The following is a 17320-nucleotide window of genomic DNA, read 5'->3' as shown; positions in this document are numbered from 1 at the left end:
AACTTATGATAGGCTCAAGTCGCGAAGACTCCTCTTGAGGCATGCAGGATGCACGATAAAATGACCGGCCACAAAAGAAGATTGAAAGGTCAAATTGGCTGGTAGAACTTCTCTTACTCACTTCGTGCAATTGTCTACTAATTCGGCGATTGACCGTCTTTTATAGATTTGAGGGTGTTGTTTCCATCGATGGCCAGCTTGCAGTACGAGTGTACCAGAAGTACAACGCATTCTACCACCCCACCTGTCTGAGGCTCATTGAAGGCATTCTAGAGAATCAAGGACTCCAGTAAGATGTATTTTACAAAAACTTCCACGAAGACGGAGTTTTCGCCTCGAATTGAACTTCTCAGGCTCACAGTGTTTCCTATCAGGAACGTACTGTAAAACCTCGCGGTATGCCGGAATCTAGTATAAAGCCAGACTTTTATCAATGTAGAATATATTCATAGGAAAGATTGCTTTGGTGTGTATATCCAGTTGAGTGTATTGACTATATCCCCATTAAAAGTCTCCAGGTTGCTACTCAGACCCCATGATGAGAGATATACTATGATTTAGCAGCCTCCAGAGCTGCCTCCTGAATCGCCGCCACTACTTCCACCACCTGAATCACCGCCACCGCCTGAATAGCCGCTGCTACCTCCACCGCCTGTATAACAGCCGCTGTCCCCGCCACCGGAATGATGATGATGGGTGCTATTGCTAGCTCCTGAGTCGTAATTGCCACTACCAATAATCATGGCATTGTTGCTATTACCACTCAAGGAATTCGCCGGGGCGGATGTGGAGGAAGGGGTATAGTACGGAATATAAGTTGGCTTAGACGCAGCGACAGCCGCTTGTTGGCGCTTTCGGTCCTCTGCTTGCTGCTTCACAACTCTATTCATTTCTTCCTTTCTTCTCCTGGATTCCTTTGACCGAAATAGATCGAAAAGCATCTTTCAAAGTTGGGATCTGAGCCAACCGAGTCGACTGACAATACGTTAGCAGGATTCCACGGTATTTGTAGAGCTCAAGATTTACCGTGAGGTATAGTAAGAATAGTTCTGGCAAGTATAGCACTTGGAGATGTTGCTATGCAAAGGGATCACTTCTCGGTTTTCAAGGCAAGTTTAAATGAGGCTGGCAATGCTGGATTGTGATAGTGAATACTACAAAAATAGGATGTACGAGGTAGGGAGTTAAATATCTTACAACAACCAGGACCAACGGAAGTATATGGTGCGAATTGTATAGCCCGATTAGGACAGCCTCGGGCAACCGGGCAACACAGCCTCCGATGTATTCTTGGTCTCCACTCACTTTATCGCTTATGCAGCAATACGATTGGCTCTTCGCCGATTAAACACCCCATTTTTCAAAATTATGCCGATCTTGTATAATATCATCATAGTGTCTGACTCTGCCTTGCGTTATCGCACTGCCCGGGTGTTTATGATAGCTTACGGGTAAAAGCTACATAGCCCGGGCCAAGCTATTATGTGGAAGAGCCTCAATCTGCGGGGAAGTTCAACAAGGTCTGTAATGTTGATGTTGATCTGTAGCAATATTTCCTAGGATACACTGATTTGATAGCCGACCGGGCGAAACTCTTGTAGCCTGAGAAGTATTTTATGTATAATATTCATGGGAGACAGGAACTATGTGGATGTGAATAAGCGGTTTAAGGAAAGACATTAGGCTAACACTTCCCTTGGCAGTTGTAAAGATGGAGCGAGGGATCCGACAACGTCCTGGGAAGTGAATGACACCAACAGCAACACATCCCGTACCGACGTATCTTGCGTAGAGTAGGTGCCTGGAGGCGCATTCTTGAATTTATCAGCCATACAAAACCGAGGGATCCATGACGGAGATCAATGACCACATCGAACAAAGTCAACCGAGGCATATCAGTTCCATCCAACCCGTCGTCCGGCTCCCAGCACGCTAGCGCAAAAGCCGTATCCAACAGCTCCAATTGTTGATAGCGTCCGCTGTAGTTCAACAATACACCCATTAAGTCATGATCAGCAAACTCGGATCGAAGATGAGGATTCAGAAATCGGGCGTTGAAATCGGGCAATCCATTTGCTAGAAGGCTGCGCCAAGTTTCCTTAATGCAATGAACTAGTTCTCTGAGGCCGGTGGGCTCCGACTTCTCTCCAATTATGCACTGCCACAGGGTTGTAAACCAACCCACCGTCCAAGAGGGGTCGATATCATGCCGACCGATCAGCCTCTCTACCATGATTCTCGGGGAAGGTTGTTGACATATTGCGGTCGGTGAACACCTTGCTCCAGTAATGTTGGAAAGCTGCGTGTAAGATATCCTGTCTGGGAGTCCCACGTCAAGTTTGCCTGGCCAGGTAACTGAACCTCACCCATCGTGAATTTCTGAAAGTCACCGTCTCCAAATATATTTTGTTCCGGTAGTACTTCCTAATATGCGCAGTCGGCAGGACGCTCTTCAAACGGTCGCACGTGTATTAGCGTTTTATTCATTCAAGCCTTGGTCGCTTGCAACTAGACCCATTTCACGAATAAAACTTGTTCCTGCATGGGTAGCCTTTGTCCTTGAAGAAGCTCTTCAATGCCGAGACTGAACGTTCTCACAAAATAGTGGAATTATATTGTGAAAGAGAAAAATCGGTCATAGTCAAGATGAGATCCCTCAGTGGTAGTCGTGGTAGTCGTCGTTGCAGCGTCCGTCCGTTCAATCTTATTAATGTATTCGATCGCCGGGTTCGATTTGTAACCCTCACATAGTAAATTAACAATCAAATCACTGCTCCGTAGCGCCTTACTTATTTTTTGTCTTTCCTTTTCTTGTCAACAAAGGGTGGCAATGGTATGCCGGCGGAAAGTGAGCGAAATAAACATCTAGCTCTGGCAGTCGCGACCCAGCTGTCGCCCTATCAACGCCGTTGGCGAGCAACATGTGCACGGAATTTGACATGATCCTCTTCGGGTGCAACGTGGGGGCCGGTACAATATCCACTGGAAGCGTTGCCCTGCCATTCAAGCATTGGCATATGTATCTAGGTTTGTTCCCCAACCCATTTCGACTACCATATCTCTACTCTCCTGGATGAGTTGACTCCGGGTCGATAGCTGATATAACATGTTAAAGTTTCTTGTCTTCTGCCCTGGGCTTTGGGCCTGGCTTAGGGCCTATTAGGCCCAACTGGCACCAAACGATACAAACATTTTGATAATTACCTTTTGTTCAGACCCCGTTTCCAGCCCTTATATCGGGGGAATATTTTATGAGTTTAATTGATACGTAAATTAATGGTTAGTTCACTTTATACATCACGTTGAAACGCGCGAGAAAATACGTTATTTAGATAAGTTTTAAATTGTAGAGGTTTACTTGGAAAGTAGTGGTACTCCCATGCAAGTGCTAAAAATATATCTAACATCAAAACATCGATGTTAATCTTTTTCGTGATATCTCGACATCTGCTAATTAGATTTTGTTCAAAATTAAAATATATACTTATATAGCTACCGTAACTCTATATCCTAAATTTGAACTCTATACAATGAGTGGAAGGCCCGAATACAATAATTATAAGAAGCCGGTTCATAAGCGCTAAGACCCCCTTAATATGATATTATGGCTATTATGGCATGGGCTTTGCAGAGGTCTAGTTCCTCTTCTTTATCTCGAAGTATTGCAGCCGATAGCAGTCACCCACTATGTTGCCACACTAATCATAATCCCTAGATTCTGTTTGATATATGCTTCTTTTGTTAATCTAAATTTGGGTTGCTAGCCATTTTTCTGGAGTATAGTAAGTTGCGAGGGATAGCCCCCGAAATAGTCACTAGTTTGAAGGCTCTGACCAAGATATATACTTACAACATACATCACACTTTCGGTTATTTTTGCCTTATCATTTTTTAAATTGCCTGCTCAAGGGGCCAGCAGTAGAATTGAAAGATCCGGCAATGAGTAGTAACCACGAGAAATAATTAGGCCTGGGAGTATTGCCACACTGACGGCTCTAAGTTCGCTTAATATCTTAGTTGGTCTATCATGTCATCCAGCATCAACGTGTTGATAGAAAACAAATAGATAAACGTTCTCTTGAATAATAATCACACTAAATATTGCATACTCCTTGTCTCAGTCGGTTAGAGCCAATAGAACCATATTGTTTTTTGCCTCCTCTCTTCTATTGATATGAAAATATATGGCAACAAGCGGAGGACCAACTGGATATCCCACCCGACTCCATTGTTTACAGGGAAGGTCCACGCGTTATAAATACGGGTACTTCGAGTTAACTAGACTAATTTGGGAAAAAGAAGAAAGGAAAACAGGTGAAGCTAACTCAAAAACGGGGTCGCATCCTAACAGAATTCCAGTAGCAGCAAGACAAATAATCTTCATAATAGTTTCGTTAAGACTTGGCATTAGGCGGGAGCGAGACATGTGGAGATATAAATTACAAGCCTGATGTCTTGGTGGTGTCTGCATGACTTGGCGGCGCTATGTTTCAATCAGAGCTCTGGGGCCTAAATGGAGGGACATGATTCATGGGAAAAATGAACTAATTAAACAGCTAAGCCCAATTTGGACAATGTATGCATCTTTAGCTCCGCTATTGTGCTGACACGTGCTGACAGGCAGCTTATAGTCTATTTGTAAATGACACCAAATAATGCTAATTAAACACTGAAACGAACCCTGCAGCTTTGACGGTTTTTCACGGTCCGCCCCCCCTCACCCCCCGACGGGTTGAACCGAGGGTTTCGCTCCAAATTTCCTTTTAATTTCGAGTTCTCCTTGGCTGTGGTCTGCTTGATCCTAAACACCTTGTCTTTTGGGTTATTTGGGTATATTTTGCAGTTAAAGCTTACAAACTTGATTAAAATACGGTATAAATGCATCTGATTGTGCTACCAGGCAGTTCGACGTGTCATGTCATTTAACCGTCCAACAAATCTTCAGCCTGGAAGGTTCTGAGGTGCGCCCCACAATCTTGATAATCTATGGATAATCAATCTACTCCGTATACTTTTATATAATTCAAAAATCAAGCAGCTTTTTGAATATTGTGAGATGAGACTAGCATGGGTGTACTGAGACCCTCGTATTAGCGTATAGGCTCCTGAGGTATCTACTTTAGGGTTACCTGGGTACTCTTCCCATTCATATCGACTCAGCAAGTGAACCTTGAGGACATCGTTTCTCGCGCGAGCCTAAATAAAACGACTATAGTTCAAAGGAAAAGAAAAAGTTGCTGCACTGACTTTACTAATTTTTAATCTAAAATGAACCCCGAACCTTGCAAGCGAAAGGTGAACTTCATCTATACCATGACACCGGATTAAAACTACTGCACACTAACCTGCAAGATCGGGACAGAGGGGGCCCAAAAATGAAGTCTCTAATGCTCTGTCACAATCTCATAATCTCACAAATCTGCAATGTGACCATTCCCTCGGGATCCCCGTATAGTAGTCTAACCCGTTTCTGCATGCCAAGACATCCATGGATACCTCAAGCACTGACAGCAGACAGCATCCACCACGGGCAACACGGGAAAAGAGGCAAAAAAGCAAGGCAGTAAGCAGAGCGAGACCTTCGAAAGCATTTTGTCATGATTATGAGACCCACGGCAAGAATCAGAGCTTTCAGTCCAGGAGCGCCAGCTACCCTCGACCTCGAGGTATAAAAGCAAGCTCATCCCCCAGGTCTAGAGGAATATCCAGAACAACTCAGACAAGCACAGTTCCTTCTTCTTCTTCTCCATCTACCAAAAGCCCATCTTCAAGATGTACTTCTCCGCCGGAATCAAAGCAGCCCTGCTTCTCGCAGCATCCATTCCCGCGCAAGCATGGAATAGACTGGACAAGGACAATGCGGTGAGTTCATCTCCCCCAGAAGAGCAAATACCATCCAGGGGAAAGGAGAACACAATCTAACAACTCCAGGCCCTTCTCATCATCGACCACCAGGTCGGCCTTGCCCAACTCGTGCGTGACTACAACACAAACGACTTCCGCAACAACATCCTCGGCCACGCTGCCCTCGGCAACGTCTTCAACCTGCCAACCGTGTTGACCAGCTCCTCTGACGCAGGCCCTAACGGCCTCATGCTCAAGGAGATCGTTGACATGCACCCCAACGCGACCTTTGTCCGTCGTCAGGGTGAGGTTAATGCTTGGGATAATGCAGAGTTCCGCGCTGCGGTCAAGGCTACTGGCAAGAAGCAGTTGATTATTGCTGGTATTGTTACCGAAGTTTGTAAGTGGAGCTCGTTCTTGTTTTGGAAGGAACGTAAATCAAATACTGACATTCAAACCAGGCACCTCTTTCCTCGCTCTGTCCCTTGTTGATGCTGGCTACGAAGTATTCGCCAATACAGAGGCAAGCGGTACTTTCGATGTCAAGCTTGCTGAGGATGCGAATCGTCGTATGGAGAAGGCTGGTGTTACGCTCATGGGTCTGTTTGGTATTGTCTGTGATCTTATGCGCGATTGGCGGAAGACCCCTGGTCTCACTGAGGTTCTGCCTTTCCTTGATAAGTAAGTTGCTGTGTGTTTTTGATTCTACTGTGGCAAATTTTCTAACTGCCCTTTTCTGTCTGTAGGTACCAGTTTGCTTACGGTCTTGTTGCCCGTCACCACGCTGGATCTATCCAGAATGGCACCTTTTACCCTGTTGAGGGACTTTTGATCTAAGTCTGTTCATGGGAGATGAGATTTATCGGACTTGGGAGGTGAAGAGGTGAAGAGGTGAACGAAAAGAACTGGAGAAATGGGGGAAAAAAAACAGAAAACTTGAAAAAATAAATGTCTTTGGTGATTGGGGTATATAGCTTTCTTGTGAAGATAGTGTGTTGAATCCAATTATCAAGACAAAAACCAAGGTCACAGTAACAATTAGACTTGTAGTTTGCTCAGGCTTTGACAAAATGTTTAGGCCCACTGCCTCACCCAGCTAGAAGTAAAAACAAATGCAAGCTGAAAATGTGAAGTCGGATATGTTTGTAAATATATACATAAAAGAGAAAGGCTATAAACAAATACTTGGGCATGGGTATCGGCAATGCAATATTTGCAAAGAAGATATGAACAATTGCGAGGCAAGTGGCAGTGCCTGTATAGAGTCCGGGGCTCTAGACCTAGTCTAGAGCCATACACATACACGCCGGATGGAGCGATGCAGTGATATGTAGATGGAGAAGTCGGAGGTATAAGACAGAGAAAATTAACATCGCATGTGAAAACCGGCGTGTGCTTGATGCAACGAAGCCAAGAGACAAAAAGAAAAAAAAAAGGTAAGTAGAAAATATACCCGCTTCAAATAATGCTAGCAATCGTCATGCGTGAATGCGCCGAACTCGACCGTCTGTCCGTATCAGAAGCCGATTCCGGCGCAAGAGTAGAAGAAGAGGATGTCTCCAGCTTCGGTTGTCCCATCGGGACATCCCGCTGCACATAAGCCATCTGCTGCTGCTGTTGTTGCTGGTGCTGTTCAGTAAAGAGATCGTGCACAGTCTTCTCAATCCACTCCCACCCCTCCCACTCAACATCCGTCTCCATCTCCGTCCGATGGTGAGAGGATGTCGGCCTTGAGACACCTATCCCCATCCCCTCTAATTGAGACCCTGTCTCAGACCCGTGCCATACCCAGCTGCCGTCGCTGGTTCCTTGCATATCGCCTGAGACATATGCTAGCATTTCTTCGTCGTGGTCAAGATCCGGGATGTGGCTCTCTGATGGCCGAATGCGGACGAGCAGACGTCGTAGGAAGAAGCCGAGGTATCGCCCGCAGGCAGCGTTGACAGTGCGTACGTCTCCGATTGATGAGAGTGCTTGTACGCAAGCCAGAGCTCCGGCGTACTCGCCGCGGAAGAGGAGGAGAAGTGCGCAGCGCCATATATGTGTACAGAGAAGGGAGCCCGCGGAGGAGGCGAAGTGGGATCGGGGGTCGTTGATGCATGGTGGGGCAGAGTGTGTTGGGTAGTTGCGCATGCAGCGGGCGAGGATGTTGGCTGTGTCGAGGGCTGTCGAGACACAGTAGTCCATTGCTGAGGTGCGAACGATGTCAGGGCAGAAGGGGGAGATGTTATGACGGTGAAGGAGGAGGCGAGCATTTTGGAGGTAAATGACCGGGGCGAGGGAGCGGGGATCGAGGTCTTGGTCGGTTTTGGGGTGGAATTGGGAGGGGAATGTTGCGAGACAGGTGTTGAAGTGGAGTTCAAACGTCTCGAGGGTAGCCGGGCTGATGGTTGCTGAGCGTAGGGTGCGTGTGAGTTGGCCAATGGACCGGACGACGTGAATCGTAGCTAGTAGAGGCGTGGTTTGCTGGCTATCTGGGATCTTTCCGCCTTCTGTGATGTACTGCTCGTCTACGGGGCATGGTAGATCGATATCGCAATCTTGATCGTTGATCAACACCGGCTTCCCCATCTCAAGCGCGAGTAATCGGTCCCAGGCGTATAACCCCCACCAAACACGCTTCCGCATCTCTCCTTCGACTGCAGGCCACGGCCCGGAGTCGATGTGCAGTCCAATCTCTTGAGCCACTCGCACCGCCGAGCCAATCCACACCCAACTAGCCGACTTCGAATTGACCTCGTAGAGAAAGATGCTGGCTAACAGCGCCGCGCGAGCCCGATCCAAATTGAAATTGTCGTGCCAAACATCAATAATCGCACAGGATGTGCGTACGTATTTCTTGCCTTCCTCCTCCCGATTCGCCTCGTTCGTGTGGATAGCACCACAAGCAAATACACCAAAAAGTACAGCCGCCCATTCAGTCGAGACACCCAACAACGACCCCGACCGATAAACCTTCTCATACTCTGCGATGAATATGGGCCAATGAAGCACCGGAAGCACCGAGTGAATACAACCGAAATATTGGGCCAGTAGATGGTCTGCTAGATCCTTTGGCGGCAGCTCTGGCGCATCCCCAGTCACCAATGACTCTGCACCCTGTTGGCGGTATGGCGTGGGCACCTTCAAGATACCACGACCATAATAGCGGAGATTAGACCGCACATCGGAGAAATCCTGCGGGATGGGCGCCTTCGAACGGCGCACGGGTCGATATTCAATCTCGGGTAACTTGATCATCGGCTGCGAGATGCCTTCATCAACATCGACCAGGCGATCCGGCCGCATCATGCCCGTCTGCAGGTGCTGTAATTGTTGTTTTGTATTCTGCAACTGCTTCTCCAGATCCTGGACTTGTTTGATAGACGACATGCGACGGTTCGTCTCTTTGGTAAACTGACAGCGGACTCTGCGATTGTTACACTCAGTGCAACTGGACGACTCTGAGGCGTCACATTTGACCTTACGCTCGCGACAAGCATCGCAGCTGGGATCTTTTCTACGCTGGCGATACGCGCGCTTCTGCTGTAATTGCGCGGCGGTCTGTTGGCCGTGCCCGGGACTGGTTTGGTACAGACCCGGAACTGAGTTCATTGGTGGGGCATCGGGTAGCGCACTCTCACCCGGTGAGCCAGAGGCAGAATCATAAAAGCGCTGGTACGGTGATGTGGCCTGCCCAGCTGAGGGCATAGGCTGCAGTAAATGAGACATTCGCATCCCGCTGTCAGGTCTGCTCGGCGGAGCGGAAAGCAGTGCGGGAGTCGGGAATGCGCCCGACGTCACCGACTGCACGGGTGGCAGTTCGTAGCCTTGATTGCCACGAAAATGAGAGGGCTGCATGTTGGATGTATTCCAATAAGTAGACAAGTATGAGGAGAACAAATTCAAGGAAGAGTTGGGGTGAGAATCTTAGAGGCGACGTAAAGATAAGGGCTATCGCCACAGTTCCAAGGCGTATTCAAGATTTCGATTTCCCTTCAGGTGCTATTCGAATAGGGATTGCAAAGCCATTGTTGAGATTGTTGAAAAGGGAAATAAGAAAATAGGAAAAAGGGAAAAAAAGAATAAAGAATAAAGAATAAAAAAATTAAAAAAAAGACGCCTAAAAGGCCGGGATGATCGTTTATGCCAAATGCCGAGGTTGGGACAGATGAAGATCAAAGAATCCTGTGAAGAAAGGGAGATTGGGGAATGTAAAGTTAACGTTCAATGGAAAAGAGAGTCAAAAGGTAAAAGGAAAAGAGGGAGAAGATGGAAAAAGAGAGAGGGAAAAAAGCGAACTATAGATCGACGAAGAAGAGTATTACGATCTACCTAAGTCCAATATCTCCAATCTCCAATATTCCCATAGAATTTAAGGAATCTTCAACGGATCCGGGCCGAGATACTATTTTCTGAGGATAGTGCATATGTATGTTGTATATCTTATACTCCGTACTCCGTACTGCCTAGGTGGTAATCTGGTAATATAAGCAAGTGAGCCCGAGATCGGCAGTGGCAGTATTTGGATATTCCTTGGGATCTTTGGATAAAGAGGTCATGTCCCAAGTATTGGCAAACTTAGTCCCACTTAGAGAATATATAGTAACCTTGGTTTCTTAACATGTTAAACTTGGGAAATATGATATCCAAAAACATTGAAAGAAAAAAAAGAAAAGAGGATACGTGGTCCACGAAGATCTCGCCCCTCTGCACAAGCCCTGATGATCGACTTCGGAAGTGCACCGGGACCACATGGAATCGGATGCGTTGGCCCGGATTCCTTGACTTTTTGTTTCTTTGACCTTTTTTTCGGTCGCCTATCACACCCTGCTTTCCCGAATTTTAACCTAAAGCTTTTTTTATATCTATATATACTAAATACGGAGTACTCCGGTTAACCCAACATAACCTGCCAAGCCATCTCTTTTATTGCAATATCCCAACCCCGGGGTTCCATCCCAGCTGGGTTTGGTGCCGAGAGACGGAGAATATATCCAGAGCAACATCACTGGTACCTTAGTTCCATGCATAAGTTTTACTGGGTATACTCCGTAGTGGATTATGAATGCTGTGCAGAGAAATAAAAAGGAAAAAAGCAAACCCGAAAAAAGAAAAGATCTTGGGGCACAGACAGCCTCAGCCGCTTGGCTAGTCCTTTGTTAATCTTTGCCAGCTCACCGATGTGCTCCCGGAACTTCTCCGGTCGGCTCATCAAGCGAAAAAACGATTGGGAAAAATAAGGCCCCTCGAGGCTCCAGGTCGTATGTTGCTCGCACTTGGCCCTTGCGGAATCAACGTACTTTGTAATTAGTAGTAGTTGTGCCACCCAATGTCGCCATCGAGGTTTCTTTTCCCCGCCCCTCGGCTACAGATTAACAGGCATTTAGGAACTCGCCCCGAAACCCTAACAGAACGCGTGACTGTTTGCCGACGAACTTAATTAAATGTTCCTAATTAAAAAAATAAAAAGACAAAAATAAAAAATAAAAAGAGGAATACGGAGTATACGGAGTACTCCGTATGGACTAACTACAACATAACTGCGCAGGTGTCTATCATAACCCCAACTCGGTAAAGACCGACATGGCCAATCCTTGGTTACAGGGGGTCCGTGTGCATGCAGCTAAACGCTTAACCCTAACGAAGACAGTTTCCAAGGTTCCTCGGTTCGTGCCGGAACTATTCTCCATATACTATGCAGGGGTTCAGCAATGGCACGTGTAAAGCATTGACCTTGTCAATAATATACCCCTCCCAATGATACCTGCAGAAATACTTGGGTACTTGTTGGTTGACGCCTAGTTTGAAGTTAGTTAAGTGGCCTGTCCTGGGTGTCGGAACTTGCGGTGTACCACGCTTCCTCCACTGTTGGCATATGCAGCCTCTTGATTTGATATCCTCCGATTGGGAGCGCTCCAATTGGAACACTTCCATGTGGCGACTATCAATTGCCGCCCCAATTCTAATTTTATATACTTTGTATACATATCGTAGCTTTCAGCCCACAACCGTGTTGCTATTGGTACTCAACATTTGTACGATAAAGACACGCAGATCGGCCGAGAGTAAATAGTGCAATATATACCTTGGCGCCCCAAGTGTAGCCTCCCCACTTCCAAGGGCCAAAGCAAACATGGCTCCATGTCTGGAAGAAACCAGGTGAAAATCCACCTCAACTTAGCAATCGCATATAACCCACATTATAAATTAATATGCACATGTTGTACGGAGTAGGTACAACATTACTAAATAATATGTCAGCTCACTTGTTCTTCGCCCATGGGTCAACGCCCCACAGCGGGACAACGATCGAGATGAAACACCCGTTAACCGAGCTATTCCGATTTGCCCTGCTTGATAACTGTCACGGTTGTCAACCCGAGACTCCCGATGTCTTCCGTGTGCTAGTCCCCGGGTGTGTCTCAGATCAAATGGGGGTTTGACATTGAAGATCTAAGATGTCTCGGGTTGTTTGCCGAGTAGATGATGGATGTTGAATGCCTTTTGGGGAGTTTCGCTTGTATCCGAGGGGAAATCTTGTTTTTAGGTATTTTTTATTCATTGTGGGTTTGATCATGAGATCAGCAGGAATGAAATATGAGGCTATGCAAGTCTCAATATGCCAGTGGAGTTTGAAGGATCCATGTCCACAATAGATGGATGCAACGCTGATATCTGTGATAAGCACAACATAGGTACATAGTGGTATCCTAGAACCAACCCGCATGCAATGTCTCACATGCGTCAAAAGCAAAGCTTAGCTATATTGATGTCTTAGATTCAATTAGTCAAGCTGATCTTTTTATTGCGGATGTCCGTCGGAACTCATCCACACGGGAAAAGTGATCTCCGTACAAAGACGAGTTTTTCCGTTGATAATATCTCGAATGAACTTAACTATATATATATATATATCTATGCGTGATATATATCAGTCCAACCCTCTTCCCTGAACAAGCTCACACTCACCTCTTTGTAGGATTTAGGAGATACTCTTCCACTCCAATCAAATGAGTAAAAGCATCAGCATCTACCGCGGAGGTATGCAAATCTTTCACAACTCACAGACTAAATGCCGCCTTGCCCGGCGGATGAGACTAGGCCGCGTGTGCTCCGCCCCCGCGACAAGGGTATACAAAGCTTTCCTGCACACTTATCTTCCAATGAGGATTCGGCTTTGTATAGCCAAACCGACCACAGGACAATATCGGGACCAAGTAGAGGTTCTCCGAGTCTGCAGCGAAGTCATCCATGACAGTTTCTCATAAGCCTTGCTCACTTGCTTGCAATTCCACAAGAAGCCAAAGCACGTGCAGCAGAACTGGAAAAGAAGCCGACGCATCTAAGGTATTTGCTTACGCCTTCCGCTGGACCCTGCGATCAGACCTGTCAAGTACCTACCGGCAAAATTCTCCGAAAAGCGCCGATCAATGACCGGATACTAGAGCCGGAGTTAGGCCGGTAGAAGTCATACGTGCGATGCATGTACGACGCACGCTTAGCGTGTCAGCATCAACCCATTCGCTCTCACGAGTGCAGCGACGTAGCCTTCTGGTTGGCTGCGCAATCAGCCTCTCGTATATGATGATTTTTGTGGCTGTCGCAGGTGCATCACTCGCTATAGTGTGTGGCGTTCAGGAGCGCCGGAAGTCCCTGTGACAGGTGTTTTAGGTGCTGACGTGCAGTCGGGGTTCGCCGAGCGAAGCTGCTTTGTCTTTGCTTTGACTTTTCCCGGGGAGTTTCCGTGCCGATGACCAGATGACCGATTCTCGGGAGGTATACAGCGTTCTTTTGTAGGGGTTGAATAACTTCTTTTAAGGATAGAGTGCGGTGTCGGTGTTGGTTTGGAGTGATATCAATAGGAAGTTGGGTTGGGTTGGCGAGATTGTCTCTCAGCTTCACGGCCAATTGATCGTAGTCCCCGTATCAAGCATACCATGTAGCTCGGATCAGTACATTGATGAAAGCCCAGAGACACCATGAATTTCTCCAGGCAGCAGTCAACCAAGGGATAGTAGAAAGTTTCCGGATGAGAAAGAAAAGGAAGAAGAATTCCATCAAAAGCAGGCGAATGAGTGGCTCCAATTAGGTATATGATTTTTGATCGATGCATGATTGAAACAAAAGTTGGATATTTCGTTCGACAGACATTTATTTAGCACTTCCAGACTTCTCCTGCTTGTGCTCTTCCCATTTCTCTGTGATCACGTTGACAATCTTGGTCAGCCCTTCCATTTCCTCCGCAACTTCCAACCCCATTCCATGTGGATCAATACTGCAGCCGACGTAGACTGGCATGGAAAACCGTCGAGCCAGGATCTTAGCTATGCGGCCTGTGTATTCAATGCTAGATGGTGATGTGTAGAGTGTTGTTGATATTGTCGACTTAGGTGAAGTGCGCTATATAGATGTCAGCCATGTCCTGATAATGCAAAGAATTATATTTAAAAAAGACCAGGACATTCCAATTATCAGAATCGGGGATATCCGTTTAGCGCGACAAGTCTCCTGCCTAATTGAAGCTTGAGGTTTGGTTGTACACGGCAGATTCCAGCATATTGCCTTCGGACTGAACAGGGAAGAGCCACTCTGGAGATGTGCCAAATAACGATGCCATCGCTTGTTTCTGTAGTATGGCATGGGAAAATGGCATTGCCTTTACTCGAAATATGGCAAAGGATTTCAAATTTGGCAGGTAAGGTACTTACATCAGGCATCGCATAGACGAAACTTCCCATGGGTTTGATAGAGCCGCCCGAATCGCCTGGCGATGAGGTGGCCAGGAATACCATGGCACAATGGCCCAAGAAGTTCAAGTGAACATGTGCTGTTGTATGAAAAGCCTTAGGCAAGGTGAACGAGATCTCTTGAGGCTTGACGCTGGGAGCGGCTATCTCTGCCACAGGAACGGCTGGTGGGGCTTCGGTCGCCATATTTGTTGTTTTACCAATTCTCAGTGTAATGAAAAGATAATGTTGTTAAAAAGAGAATGTAAGCGAGAATGTTATTCTGAGAAGTTGTTGAAAGTCGGAACATTCAATATCGAATCCCCGCCCTGGCACTGTTACGGTGCGGCATAACAGCCACATGAAACTTAATTCCTATTGGCTCCCGAGGTATTATTGCTGGCAGAAAATCACCTGTCGGTCCCTGCAGAGCTCTCTTTGCCTCTTTGTTCTTTCTTCCATGAAGATATAATAGATGACTCATTGCATTACTAAATGACTATGTACATACCTATATTCCTATCTATAGATAGGCTATAGCTGTATATGGATCCGTTGGTGTTTATATTCGAAATAAGAAGGCGGAGAGTATCGCGGTAAAGCCAATTGACCCAATAAGAGTCACTGTTTGCCTTGAGATGGATTTCCCACTTGTTTGATCTGCCCCTCCATATACTTTCTCTCTCTTTTCTCGTTTTTATTTTTTCAAAAAGTGTTGCTTCTTTGTCGCTGCCAATCCTCTCATAGGGAGTGTCACCCTGTAGCATTGAGTAGCACCGTTAGACGTGGCGCTACTCTGAAAACCTCCACATGGCATCCGAGCATCAAAAGCCCAGGACTGGGGAGGAGGAGAGCGGTTGGGGAGGGGACTTCGACCCTTTCGCTGATCCTGAAGAGCGTAGAGTGCTATTTGCTGCATTTGACTCGTTCAGGTACGTCGGTAGACAATTGATTACAACGTATATCTTTCTGGCTTGTAGCTTCTGCATCGGATTGAAAGGACCAATTGCCTACATATAATCGCAATTTGGCTAATCTACCCACAGACAATACCGGCGAACTGCGCATATGAATACAACTCATCGCCGACGGCAAGCTTTCTATGCCCTGCCCTCGGCACACTGGCAGATGCTGTCGGAGCCTCCATTCTCCATACTTGATAACTTCAACAAAGTGGACGATGCCATTGACACCAACGCCAATATCGCCGATGAAATTCTGGCGCTGGGTCTCCAGTCATTTGGTCTTTCTGCAAACCCCGACACAACCGATCCTACTCAAAACTGGCATGACATCGCAACTTCATCAGACGTCAACAAAGCGCACTCGACGATACGCCAGTTCTATCGTGACTGGAGTCTCGAAGGACGACCCGAGAGAGAAGTCTGCTATGACCCCGTTCTCCAGGCTCTGGACGAGGAGTTCCAGACACGGCGTGATAGCGGAGAGGAAATCCGTGTTCTGGTCCCTGGCGCTGGTCTGGGCCGCTTGGTTTTTGAAATCTGCATGGCAGGCTATGATGCCGAGGGAAACGAAATCTCCTACCACCAGCTGCTAGCCAGTAGTTGGGTTCTGAACCACACCAAGGGGCCGGCAAAGCACGCCCTTCACCCTTTCGCATTGCATTTCTCCAATCTCCAATCCCGAGCACAGCAACTCCAGCAAGTTATGATCCCCGACGTCCACCCCGGATTCGCCATGCAGGAGGCTGCCAATGCTGGTCGCCGCTTAGGTGCGATGTCCATGTCCGCAGCGGACTTTACTGTATTGTATACCCAACCGAACAATCACGAGACGTTTGACGCAGTAACGACTGTTTTCTTCATTGACACGGCGCCAAATCTTATTCGATACATCGAGACGATCCGACACAGCCTCAAACCAAATGGACTCTGGATCAACGTGGGTCCGTTACTATGGCATTTCGATGACGGTCACTCCCGGAGAGGAAGTAGTTCCGAATACGAGGGGGCTGGGATTGGCGAGCCAGGCAATGTGGAGCTATCTGAAGATGAAGTGCTGAGCCTTGTGGAGCGTATGGGATTCCGCCTTGAGAAGCGCGGAGATCGTAAGCCTTGCGGCTATATTCAGGATCCCAACAGCATGCTTCAAAATCTTTATCAGCCATCCCACTGGGTGGTGCGAAAAGTGGCAGTTTAATGGGGAGGCTGGTAAAGCGGACAAACCCCTGTAATTCGGATACATAGGCTGCTATTTTTCTCTCTCATCCTTTGGGGGCCAAAACTCGGACAAAGAAGGAGCGGATTATCGTTGGATTAGTAAGAAGATTTCCAATTAAAAACATCTACTCCGTACAAAGTACAAAGTACTCGGTATGTTGTATATACTACTCCGTACCTCTCTGTACATATAGTATTTCACGTATTTCACAAAGATGTTCCTACCCCGCGGGGAGCTGGGCGCCAAGCGAAACGGTGAGATTGAATTCAAAATAAATTGAGTAATTCAAGTAAATTGGAGATCTATATCCATATACTCCGTAGGAGTACGGTCTTCTAAACAAAGTGGCCTATTTAAGCTATGTTGTATACATAGGGTAAATACCTAATTCTCAGCCAAAAAGTCGATTTAAAATCGCCCTCAATTTAGAATTCCCCTATATAAATATATATATACTCCGTATATACTAATTTTAAATAAATCTTAAGTGTCATTCTTTCATCTCTCTTTGATCTCCACAATTTATCCTAAACCTCAGCCTCACTTTCCCCCTCTTTCATCTTTCCCCCCCCCCCCCCCCCCCCCCC

General features: G+C 46.7%; 4 protein-coding genes across 4 annotated transcripts; 2 read left to right on the top strand and 2 right to left on the bottom strand.

Annotated features, from left to right (window-relative positions):
- Positions 1 to 5772: 5772 nt before the first annotated feature.
- Positions 5773 to 6681, top strand: PEX2_039040 (putative isochorismatase family hydrolase; the record flags this gene model as incomplete). Its single annotated transcript, XM_016741179.1, has 4 exons — positions 5773 to 5862; positions 5932 to 6244; positions 6306 to 6525; positions 6591 to 6681. 4 exons carry the CDS (start codon positions 5773 to 5775, stop codon positions 6679 to 6681), a joined length of 714 nt encoding a protein of 237 aa, XP_016596673.1.
- A 621-nt stretch (positions 6682 to 7302) lies between these two features.
- Positions 7303 to 9684, bottom strand: PEX2_039030 (transcription factor domain-containing protein; the record flags this gene model as incomplete). The annotated part of the gene is made up of 1 exon (XM_016741178.1): positions 7303 to 9684. The coding sequence occupies one exon, from the start codon at positions 9682 to 9684 to the stop codon at positions 7303 to 7305; it is 2382 nt and encodes a 793-aa protein (XP_016596672.1).
- A 4293-nt stretch (positions 9685 to 13977) lies between these two features.
- Positions 13978 to 14759, bottom strand: PEX2_039020 (proteasome assembly chaperone 4 family protein; the record flags this gene model as incomplete). Its single annotated transcript, XM_016741177.1, has 2 exons — positions 13978 to 14226; positions 14535 to 14759. 2 exons carry the CDS (start codon positions 14757 to 14759, stop codon positions 13978 to 13980), a joined length of 474 nt encoding a protein of 157 aa, XP_016596671.1.
- Positions 14760 to 15362: 603 nt separating this feature from the next.
- PEX2_039010 (uncharacterized protein) lies at positions 15363 to 16712 on the top strand (the record flags this gene model as incomplete). The annotated part of the gene is made up of 2 exons (XM_016741176.1): positions 15363 to 15484; positions 15599 to 16712. 2 exons carry the CDS (start codon positions 15363 to 15365, stop codon positions 16710 to 16712), a joined length of 1236 nt encoding a protein of 411 aa, XP_016596670.1.
- Between the last annotated feature and the right edge of the window lie 608 nt (positions 16713 to 17320).

The sequence above is a fragment of the Penicillium expansum genome (assembly GCF_000769745.1).
Source record: "Penicillium expansum strain MD-8 chromosome Unknown contig127, whole genome shotgun sequence".
NCBI classification, from domain to species: domain Eukaryota; kingdom Fungi; phylum Ascomycota; class Eurotiomycetes; order Eurotiales; family Aspergillaceae; genus Penicillium; species Penicillium expansum.
The sequence above is the reverse complement of the archived record's forward strand: the minus strand, read 5'-3'. Positions and strand labels throughout refer to the sequence as shown.